Below are 12,267 nucleotides of genomic sequence, written 5' to 3'. Positions count from 1 at the left end.
GACCATTGTGTGCAGTGGGGAGTTCTGATGCGGGCGCGCACGGATGTGCCCACATCAGAACTCAGCTGCGCTAAAGATCATCCGGCTGGTACTGCAGTACCGGTCGGGATGATCTTTTCTGAGACCGGCCATTCCGTGACCCGGCCAGGTCACGGAACGGACAGTTTCATACTACGTGTGGCCACAGCCTATAGCAGTATAGCAGCGCTTCTCAGCCTGTGGCTCTAACATGGATCTTGGGGCTATAGGGCATGAAGAACAAGATTGTGTAAATGCAAGCTCAGTTTTCACACAGTGTCCACACTGCCACCTTGGGTTTGTGCCTCCTGAATGTAATCTTCACCTCCCTTTAATCAGTAGGCGTGACATCATCGTCTTCATCAGCAGCAGCTCAGTGTTTAGTGTAATCGCTTCTTTGCTGCTGCTGTTTCTTTCTTTCCTTCTCACATACCACCTTGCAAAGTCAACGTCTCAGTCTACCCTTCTCTCTCCACATCCCATCTATAGTTGTATATTATGTAAATCACCCCCCAACATAGCTTGTTCAATCCAACGCACCTTCATCAGGACTGTCCTGGCACATCAGATAAGTGCTGTGCTGTGATTGGTCAGATGTGGAAGGGAAGGGAAGTGCCTGTGTGAGTACTTCTGGCAAGTAGTCCTGTTCCCCGAAGCGGAGGGAATAAAAAATGAACAAATGATCTTACAAAAGATTTATATACTTTATTTATAAAGGATTATATACAAGTATCATCCTTCCTCTCCCTCCCCAATGTGGTGAGTAGACAAAAAAATCACCAGATATATTGGACATTACGGAGCGATTCATTCCGCCAATAGAACTTCTCCGCAAGTGACGGTTCAGAAGCAAACTATCATTTCATATAAAAGGCCGGGGGGGAGGGGGGGATCTCTTAATAGAGTTTATATAGGATACATAGAAGAATTGTCATTGCTGACCGGAAACGGAGTCTGACCAGATGGTACTGGAGTATTCTTGGTGTTACATTGTTATATTATCATACACTGAAGAGCGTTAGTCAGCGACTAAAACAAACTCTTCAAAGACATACACGACTGACAACAATGACTTCTGGCACCAAATAAAAATGTCTTAGAGTCTGTGCGTAACTTCTTCTTAAATGATACATCGACTAGGAGCTACGTTGTTTCATTTGCAAGGAATAAAGTAAAGTACGACACATACCGTTAATAAGGAATGATAGTTCCCTTTGAACCCCCATTTATTTACAGAATCGCCTCGTTAAACCACGGAAAAGTTTAACCTACTGTCACTTTAAAAAATATTTAAAGAGCATTTACCCCCAAAATAATATTAATTTTAAAAAAATCACTTGTAAAAGTAAATCCCTGATGTCATCTCCTTCTGGTAGCGCCAACATGGCTTCCACTCCGGCTCTTATTGGGTTTGTCACTCGGCTTTCGGCTTTCTACACCCTGCCATATGAATGCTTTACTCCAGATAAGGAACCACGAGTCCACCCCCTCTATGATTAGGGGCAAGGTATTCAACTGGTCCCAGTACCTATGTGACTCAAGCAAGACAGGATGGATAGCTAAGTGGACCAAACATGGGAGGAACTAGAGGAACAACTGGTATGGGGAGCCAGGCATGCGATAAGCACTGGTAGTTGGGACTGTAGTTAGAAGAGCCAAGGCTGAGTAACTATGAGCAAAGTTAGATATATGGTACGAAATGGCAAAACAAAAGCTAGTGAAATGAGATGAGTCTAACGGGAGTAAAGCAGTAATACGATGGGCAATAAGCCTGAAAGCTGTTACTATATATTCTCTAGGTCTCTCTATTGGGCATTGAAGAGATGGGAAAGTAAAGCCAATTACTGGAGCGATGCAAAAAGATCAATTCTAAAAGGTCCTCTTATTGAGACAACGCATTCGGAGAGACTGAACGCTCTATCAGGTCTTGGAAAGCGTTCAGTCTCTCAAAACGCGTTGTCTCCATAAGGGACCTTGAAATTGATCTTTGTGCAGCGCTCCAGTAATTGGCTTTACTCTTCGATGCTTGATCAGCCGCATGCGTCAGCCGTGGGGACCCTCTACCAGGTGGGGTGGATTTATCGAGCTTTCTGCTAGTGTTGTGCTTGATATCTGCATGACAACTTCAGGTGAGTGCGTCCACCCCACCCCTATTCTACAGCCTTTGGTGCACAGTTGTACTCTATAGCATCCCTGCAAGCCAGAGGGTGGAAGAGTTAGTGGTGGAGATGGGTAAGTACTGAACGTGACACTGTGCAGATTCTCCCATAAGCAGTCATAGATGAGAACCTTCTACAAGAGCTGCAATGGTGGCCGCAATGGTCGTCCCCAGCTTTCCCGGGATTTCTAATTACAACAGAAGACAATTAAAGGGTATGTCCAGGATTGAAAATTGATTATAGACTGTGTCAGCTATCCATGTGAACAGCTACAATATGAGACACAACCAATGGACAATCCTGGACCTTTAAGGGCTTATTTTAGGGGAAAATGCCCTTTTAACCTGTTTACCGCTAAAAGACAGGTGATGTTTTTTTGCAAGTCCTCTCGATCAGCGAAAGGCTTAAAGCATGCAAATTTCTGGCGTATGTCAATTCATTGATCATATACAAACACAAGTGAGTTTAAAAGAGGGTAGGTGAGTCCCATAGAGTTTGTAGCCTTTACACAGGGTGACGACGCATCCTCTTCATCGGGTTTAAAGCTAAAAACCTCAGATTTCTTCAAAATTTGGGAGCAGTCCGATTGCAGGTGGGCTTCCCTCCGTCCTTCCTGCCCTCCTTTCTTCTTGGCTTCCTTCTCTTCACACGTTAACATAGGTTGGATTATCGTTTGTGCTTTGATTTTCAGCAACCATTGAAATACTTCCTGGGAGGAATGGAAAGAAAACGGTAAAGAATTATATTAAGGTCCAGAAAACATTAGGAGGCAAAAGGAAAAAGACTTCACATCTGGAACAGAAAGAACGTCCATCACTGTAACAGACAAGAGGACCACAAGGAGGCGACACCAAAGACCACACAGAGAAGACGTCTGGAGGACAGGGAACAGGCTTCTATAGTCCGAGAACTTATTGCCATTGCAGACACTGAGGGAAACCTTGTAAGTGATTATAGACTGATTATAGTTTTATATGGTGCGTATAAGTATTGTAGGATAAGGCAGAACTTTCCATCCAGGCCAGGAAAATAATATACTTACCAAGGCGTTCGGTCCATCTCATTCTGGGGTCATGTGGTCATACAGTTACAGCTGCACAGTCCTCTCTACCCCCCCCCCCCCCTGCACTTATCTCTAAGATCATAGAGAGAACTATGTGGTCATACATTTACCACTGCACAGTCCTCTCTATTCCCTCCCTGCACTCATCTGTATAGACATATAAAGGACTTAGTGGTCATACAGTTAAGGCTGCACAGTCCTCTCTATCCAATCCCTGCACTTATCTCTATGACCATAGACAAAAACTAAGTGGTAATACAGTTAAAGCTGCACAGTCCTCTATCTTCCTTTCCAGCACTCATCTCTAAGATCATAGAGAAAACTATGTGGTCACAGAGTTACAGCTGCACAGTCCTCTCTATCCCCTCCCTGCACTCATCTCTATGATTATAGAGAGAACTGTGTGGTCTCACAGTTACAGCTGCACAGTCCTCTCTATCCCTTCCCTGCACTCATCTCTATGATCATAGAGAGAACTGTGTGGCCATACAATTACAGCTGCACAGTCTTCTCTATCCACTCCCTGCACTCATTTCTATGATCATAGAGAGAACGGCGGGGCCATACAGTTAAGGCTGCACAGTCCTCTCTATCCCTTCCCTGCACTCATCTCTATGATTATAGAGAGAACTGTGTGGTCTCACAGTTACAGCTGCACAGTCCTCTCTATCCCTTCCCTGCACTCATCTCTATGATTATAGAGAGAACTGTGTGGTCTCACAGTTACAGATGCACAGTCCTTTCTATCCCCTCCCTGCACTTGTCTCTAAGATCATAGAGAGAACTGTGTGGTCATACAGTTAAAGCTGCACAGTCCTCTCTATCCCCCCATGCATTCATTTCTATAATAAAAGATAGACGTTTATGGCCATATAGCTGCCCCCCTAACTGCCTTATACCACTAATTACACTAACATTAACCCTGTTACTGTCTCAGGTGTACAATTATTAACCTGGCATACTGACTGTAATCCACGGGGGACGTAGACTCAAGTCTAAATCTAAGATGGCCTCAAAATTTCCTTACAAGGTCAGCCACTAACTCTTCAGATATTACTGAGATCTACTGTACTTTTCTTCCTTCTTCTGATAGAGTAGGTGGAGGAGTACTAATCTTCCTTCCTATGTTATGCAGTGCAGCATGGAGCACTTCTCCTGCTAGACTTCTATACTAATGACTGGAGCGCCTGGCATGGCTGCCGCTCCCCCTCTGCGCTCTTACTCCTGGTTTATGGCCAGATCCAGCCCCATGTGACAGAACTAACGCTTACCCCCCCAATCACCACCAATCTGCATGAATGATCCAGGATGTGGAACAGGAGCCACAATCCTTCAGTGTTTGATGCTGAATTCTCAGCAGATACTTCACATAGTGGGTGTAACAATAAGCATAAAGCCAGGAGATTATCACAGCGGGGCCTGGATCACGCCAAGGCAGCTCGAATTGTCTAAAAATGTCACTTTATTACCTGTGATATGTGTGCAGCTAAGTAATTCAGGGATATTAACGTTGAGAGATATAGAAGGTTAGATGATAGAAGATAGATAGATAGATAGATAGATAGATAGATAGATAGATAGATAGGAGATAGATAGGAGATAGATAGATAGGTAGGAGATAGATAGGAGATAGATAGATAGGAGATAGATAGATAGATAGATAGATAGATAGATAGATAGATAGATAGATAGATAGATAGGAGATAGATAGATAAGAGATAGATAGATAAGAGATAGATAGATAAGAGATAGATAGATAGATAGATAGATAGATAGATAGATAGATAGATAATAGATAGATAGATAGATAGAAGATAGATAGATAGATAAGAGATAGATAGATAGATAGATAGATAGATAGATAGATAGATAGATAGATAGATAGGAGATAGATAGATAGATAGATAGATAGATAGATAGATAGGAGATAGATAGAGAAAAGATAGATAGATAGATAGATAGATAGATAGATAGATAGATAGATAGAGAGAGAGAGAGATAGATAGATAGATAGATAGATAGATAGATAATAGATGAATCACATTGGCAGAGCATATAGCATGTATATAAGCTAGACTAGATAACTGTATGTACAGTAATATGTCTATCAGATGGGTGATACAGAGTAATAAAATACAAATTAAATAGTAAAGCTGGAGATCCATGAGTGTAATGTCCTCCTATGTGATGACATGTGATGGGTTATCCTGAGGACTCTCATAGTCCCAATATTGGTAGGAGTGTGGATACAGCTCTAGCAGCCATTATTATACAGACATTTAACTCTTTTCCAGAGATGCGGTGGGCTTCTGATACTGGCTCTATGTGGGTTACAGTATTATACGACAGTATTTGTGTCATCTCATTGCTGATATATTCTCTAATATAAAGTATGAACTCTCTGCAGCTTTATATAAAGTAATACACCATCACCTCAGTACCAGGCAGCTGCTGCCGAGCACAATGAATCTTAACTAGAATCCAGAATGATCCATATACACATGGAATATTGAGTACAATATTGGTATCTAGTGGTCAGTAGCAGAGCTGGAATAGCAGAGCTGGAATAGCAGAGCTGGGGATGGCTTGGCATTAGCTCACTTCTCCAATTCATTTAGTAACAGGGCTGACATGGCAGTCACACAGTGACTTAACCCTTCCAGTATCAGCCTCCCTTGGGGTCTATCATGGGTCTGTAGGTTCCTTGGACCCCTCTATAAGATCTAACCAGCTCAGTTCTCCTGCACAGTAGGATACATAGGCGATGTCTGTACAGTCTATGGTTTATACGGTGCATAAATCTTTCTAATCCGTCACAGGTTGATAGATACTTTCTAGTATAATTGGTAGTTTACTCAGTTGTCCTCCCATGAACCACTCGATCCCTTTAAGTCTTCTTTATCGTCTCTTTCACTGGTCGTCCTTTCATTTCAGCCTCATAAAATTGGGAAGGAATCGTCTTACATTTGCATTTGGCTGCTTCAGCCGCTGTCCGTGGTGCTGATCCTTTCATTTCTTGCTGAAAAGGCTTAAAAGGGTTTAAACGTGCGCTGCCGAGAACATTGTAACTTTGAGAGTGGGAGAATATTGCATTTTTTATCAATCCAGAGTGTTAGCATTGTCCAATATGAAGATATCTTAAAGAGGAACTAGCACCGGCCATAATCTGGCTCCATAAACTTTCTTAGAGACACAAGGCAAGGAAGCTGGGATATCCTAGCCAAGGCAAACGCATAGGCAAACAAGTGTAATGACTTAAAGGGGTATCCCAGCATGCCTCAGTCTAAGTGATTAGTAGAAATGTAACCCCTTTCCCCCCATGTTTAGCACATTTTTAACTCTTTTCCCTACTCAACTCCTCATCCCACTCTATAAGTAATGACCGCCAAGCTGCTGTAGGAGACATATCGGTGGTCATTATAAGTTAAAGGCTACACCCCCCTTCATTTATGAGAACAAAAAGTCTTTGTCCCCCAGATGAATGGAGCAGTAGTTTGTACGCATGCTCAGCCTTCACTCCATACACCCTCTATAGGATATCCAAGGCTTTAGCACTGTACTCAGCTATAGAAGTCCTATAGAGGGTGAAATAAGTGGCAGGGAGCATCTGATGGGTGGAGGTCCCAGTGGTGAGAACCTCATCGATCACTGATGCCCTAGGCACAGGCCCATGGGTGCAGCATGCCATGTACAGTCCTGGGAATAAACCCTTTAGTTCTACACTCATGGTCCAAACTCGAAAAAACTTCTATTTTTTAGAAAGAACATTTGTTCCTCTGTCCCACCTTACAGCTTTAAGGTTTCACTCTCTAAAGGGGTGTTCCAGCATTAGACAGCACCCCTCTTGTCTCCAGGTCAGATGCAGTTTGCAATTAAGCTCCAGTCACTTTAATGGAACTGAGTAACAAAAACCTGTATCCAACCTGTCATTGTCATTTTTATTTTTCCGACAGAGCCGTACAAGGACTTGTTTTTGCAGTTCCTTTTAACAGCGCCATAAAATGTATTGCAGAACCCGAAAGTAAATATTTGTGGAACGGAATGGAAACAAATAAATGCACATTCCACCAATTTAAATGGGTTTTTGTTTTTGTAAAGTTCAACTTGGGGAAGAACTTTAAGGTTATGTTCACACAATGTGAGAAACCGGTTGTTCCGTGACCCGGCTGGGTCACAGAACGGCCAGACTCTGAAATGATCATCCGAATCAGTACTGCAGTACCGGCCGGATGATCTTTCCTGCCGCAGAGTTCTGATGCAGGCGCATTTGTGCGCGCCCGCATCAGAACTCTCCACTGCACACTATGGAGCGTGCGGCCGGATCCGCTCGCTCAATAGTGTGCACTGACATGGTTTTCTATGGACGCTTTTCACTGAATAGCGGCTGCAGAAAACGGACATGTCAGTTGTTTGCTGCACCGCGAGGGATCCAGACCGGAGAATATACTATATGTATACGCTACGGCCAGGATCCCATAAAAGGCTGGGTAATGTATCTGTCTTTGGTCGTTCTTCCCGATTTTAACAATGGCCGTACTTTTACGAAAAGATATGTTGTGTGAACATAGCCTTATTCTGTATTATTCAGCCAAATGTACAGTATATAGTCCTTGTTATGTGTTTCTACTTTCAAAAAATTTACTGGAAAAAAAATCCATATTGTGACTCCTGTAATAAATAATAAAAAATAAAATTTGTTTTACTTTTTTTTTTTTAATTACACTTTTAATCCGCCTTAGTCAGGGTTCTCAAACTCCATTCCTCAAGGACCACCAACAGGTTAGGATTTGAGGATATCCTATACAGAGAACACCTGTGACGATACCTGATGCACTGACTATAATTATATCACCTGTTAAATACTAAGGACAGCCTAAAAACATGACCTGTTAATGGGTTGGAGTTGGGGAAGACTTCTCCAAGGGACTTGAATATGTGATTAGTTGCATGTAAGTACACTATAATACTGATACTACTACTTATGAGCTGTGGTGTATTAGTGTTTTCTATTGGTATACCTACACAAACAGACACCTATAGGACATAGGGTGAGGCATAAGAGCAACTGTAAACACAGAGGGGACATGTGGGCTTTACAGTCCTCCTTCCTTTGTGGAACAAGAACATAACACGTTGGACACATGTAGATCCCTTTGAATTGTGCAAATGTCTGAAAACTTTCATTGCCATTGATCCCCATAATATTAGCATTTACAGTTCTCCAAGATTGCTCCTGAGCTCTATCTCCTACTGAAAGTACCAAAAATAGTTGTGATTCCACAAAACCGGGTATTTTAACTCCAAGTAATGAAAGGGAATGGAGAATGAATCTTTCTTAAGCTCTTTTCATGGTTGCGGCTCCAGCACCTTCTGAGCCGGCTTACTTTGTTTAACGTGATCCATTCATTAATTCAGGATCAGTAGTGACGGCCTAAATTATAACAATGAGACCCGGCTGAGAGTTCATCTCCTTGTTCAGATGCACCCAGCGGTGGATGAGCCGGGCATGATCAATTACCTGCACGTCTTGGGGTTAGTTAAGGAAGACAAGGATATGACAGGAGGAATAAGTCATAAAGATTAGACAACCTCTCAGAGCAGAAAAGAAGGGTTATACAAAGCGCTCGGTCATTCAGACAGGCAAGACTGGTCACTTGGGATCCCGTACAGCCAATCAGGACTAGCTACTTATTTACCTATGGGCTGTGTTTCCACCTTGCCCTCAGGGCCCATCGGCTGAGTGTGAGGGCCATTGGGTGACAAGCTCTCATTTTGACTGCCTGGACTGACCATCTCTCGCTCTTTCTCATTCTGCATCTGTGCATATACATTAATTCCAGGAATTTTCCTAAAAACATCAACAGAGATGTCATTGCTTTGGGCAGTTATGGCTGGAACACCGCTGGCAAGGAACAGGACTGTCATTACCTTTTGAATTTATAGATGACAAAGACGGCCAGTCCCACGAAGACCACCGACAAGAGCATCAACATGGCGGAGCCGCTGTGACTCGGAGTCAGGTCCACCAAAGGGGCTGGAAAGATCAAAGCAACGTTTATCCATCTAGAGAATGTAAAAACTACTCTGAAACATAATAAAGAGTATAAAAGTTGTTCTAGAGCAGGGGTGCACAACTTGGGGAGTGGGGCCACTTGAAGGCCATTTAGCCATTTGTTGCCCTTCATATGTGCCTGGTATCTGATCACATGTATTTTCCATGTCAGAGAGAAGAGGAGTGGTACAATAGTGATACACTGTGTGACCACCTCTTGGACTCCATATACTGGCAGAATTGGTGCCTCCTAGTTGATGCAAGTAGAACAACAACCCTAACTCACCTAAGCTATAACCTAAAGAGCCATGCAATCTCTAAAGGGCCATATTACATGGTTCTACAGTAGCTGAAAGATCAGTGGATGCTTACCAAGCCTATTACGCAGCTTGGTGGTCAATAACATTGTCTGTGCAGCCCTTGCTGCGTATATAGAAAATAATAGTTATACTTACCTGTCCTCCTGGCCTCTCCCCAGTGACAGGCTACTCAACCAATTAATGACCGAAACAGGACATCATCGTGACCAGTGACTGGTTGAGCGGCCTGTCACTTCAGAGGCAGCCTCAGAAGCTTCAGCAGTGGCTATGATGAAAGGGAGAAAGCCAGAAGGACACCGGGGAGCGTGGACATGTAAGTATTACTTTGTTATTTTCTATATACTGTTTTATAAGACGCCGTCTGCGCACCTCCTATTGCACAAAGCGATTTGCAGTCGGCAGCCCAGTTTCAAACTGCTGAAAGATAACGATTAGCCGATGATCGGCTCTTTGGCTGGATCGTTGTCTTTATTGTACAGAGAGATATCTGTTCAGAATGGCTTGATTGGGCACGTACTCGCCTTGTGTAAGAGGACTCTTACTTTCTGGAACCTCAATGGGTAGGAAAGGGACCCTCATTTCCTGATGAGTCGTGAAATGAAACCTTAAGATGCATCCATGTTTTAAATGCAATAACTTTTGGGGGGGACATTTATAAAGACCGGCATGCTCATATGCCGGTCTTAAATCAGGCCCCGTCCACAACTGCCTCACCGGATTCACTAAGAGGTGCACCCCTCTTAGTGAATTCAGCCTGACCTGCGCCTGCAGGACAGAGGACACAGAAATCTACACTAGCTCTTAAGCAGGTGTAGATATCTACCATGATTTACGCCTGCAAGCACAGTAAATCAAGTGTGGAAGGAGCCCACAACTCCTCCCGCCTGGCCGCAGCCCCCGCCCACCCATCTGGTGAGTGGTAGATGCGGCAGGCGTACTCCAGGGAGAAGGGACGTATCTGCACCTACTCCCTGGTGTGTGCAAAGGGTGCAGCAATAGTAAATGTCCCCCAGATTGTGACAATTCTGACTGTTTGGCCTTCGGACCAGAAAAAGTTGTGCGTGCCTGTCCTAGACCCTCTAAGTCATCAGGTTTGAAAACCTCAGTACATTACCACATTGTATAACTGTATTCCTCCAGTGTAATTTAATAGTCATGTTTTAAGGATATCCTATAAAGAGAACACTCATGATGATGATGATTACTTCATCCATGAATTGTTAGAGAAATTCTGGAAACATGGGGGTATCTACTGTAACTGTGCTCAGGGTGCTATGGAACAGAAAAAAAAAATGTCTTTCCTTGCTGTCACTCCTGTTATTGGTGAAGACCACTGCGGCCATTGATTGGCTGAGCGGGAAGACCCTTGTGTCAACAACACAAAGAAGGTTTGCACAGTGGGGAGCAGCAGCAGCAGGGGAGCAAGGAAGGTGAGTATAGGATTTATTTTCTATGTAACTGCATCCTGAACACAGTTGGATACAAACACAATTTTACGCAATACCCCTTTATAGACCAGAGTTGAGACACACTGATCAAAAAGATGACTGCAGACATTTTCCAGACCACTGGGATCTGTGATGACCATTACCTTGTTGTTTACTTGTTAGAGTCTTTACTTAAGTTATGGAATATATATAACTCCCTGAGTTCAGTGATTGTTGTGTTTTGTTGGTCTATTTTTCATTGCCCTCAGTAGCCAGAATCCTACTCCACACTGACGAGGGGAAAATACCCTGAAACTGCAGTCTGTGGATGGATGCCTAGCCTTGGTTACCCTTGTCTTATGTCGTTATACTCGCCACAGAGTTAGACTTTGACTCACAGGGGCCACCCTGGTGGTTCCCTATTTAGGTCCCAATGCTCGCAACAGAGTGAGGACCTGAGGGACTACGTATCAGGGTGGTTTGGTGCTCTCCCCACTAGGAGGCACCCCTTGGCAATGGGCTTCCTTCTCTGGAGAGAGGGATATCTGGCTATTCCCGTGTTTTGAGACTCGTAACTGAGGCTCCACGGACCCTTCTTTGCATATTTAAATTTTGTAGGGGGAAATCAATGGAGGCTCCTAAACGAGTACTCCATTGGATTTTTTTCACTGTTCTCCCTGAGTTCAGTGATTGTTGTGTTTTGCTGATAGGGAGGCATACTGACTTCTTTCCTTTGGAGTTACACTGAATCCCCAAGCTGCCCCATGCCCTATTGGATATAATGACTTCCCTGAAAATACATTTCTGATATTCTACTTTTATCAAAAATCTTAATAGACATGTCTGGGACTTTACCATTAAAGGGGTATTTCACTCAAACATAACTTGATATATGTTGCTGCCCATGGTAAGACTAACAATTCCTTCCATACTTGTTTTTATCTATTCAGTCTCCTTTCCCCAGTTATGAGTTGCTGCTTTCTACTGAAGACACAAAAATATGTGTGTGAGCCATTCTATCTGTCTCCCCCTCTTCCCCCCTCCCTTCTGAGACGACTGATGTAAACAAGCCCCTGGAAGGCTTTATCTGCAACATTGTAGCTTCTTTGTAATGCTGCAATAATAAGAAAGAAAGAAATTCTTAGTCTCACCATGGGCAGCAACATATCAAAAGTTATGTATGAGTGGAATAACCCTGTAATGAGCTAGCCTTATGGCAGGACCCCAA

At 43.3% G+C, this 12,267-nt stretch overlaps 1 protein-coding gene across 5 annotated transcripts in view; it reads right to left on the bottom strand.

Annotated features, from left to right (window-relative positions):
* Positions 1-1,630: 1,630 nt before the first annotated feature.
* The window catches only part of LOC138799057 (VPS10 domain-containing receptor SorCS1-like), a 473,569-nt gene continuing 462,932 nt past the window's right edge, over positions 1,631-12,267 (bottom strand). Inside the window, exons 25-27 of one of the 5 annotated variants that reach the window (XM_069979808.1) lie at positions 9,169-9,274; positions 8,937-9,088; positions 1,631-2,882 (exon numbers count right to left, since the gene is read on the bottom strand). In XM_069979808.1, coding sequence (XP_069835909.1) covers positions 2,614-2,882; positions 8,937-9,088; positions 9,169-9,274 — 527 coding nt within the window. In that variant the 3' untranslated portion in view covers positions 1,631-2,613. Of the gene's footprint in view, positions 2,887-8,936; positions 9,089-9,168; positions 9,275-12,267 lie in introns of all 5 variants that reach the window. The other 4 variants (XM_069979809.1, XM_069979810.1, XM_069979811.1 and 1 more) reach the window with 4 other exon arrangements.

Source organism: Dendropsophus ebraccatus, chromosome 8, assembly GCF_027789765.1.
Source record: "Dendropsophus ebraccatus isolate aDenEbr1 chromosome 8, aDenEbr1.pat, whole genome shotgun sequence".
Classification (NCBI taxonomy): Eukaryota; Metazoa; Chordata; class Amphibia; order Anura; family Hylidae; genus Dendropsophus; species Dendropsophus ebraccatus.
The sequence above is the reverse complement of the archived record's forward strand: the minus strand, read 5'-3'. Positions and strand labels throughout refer to the sequence as shown.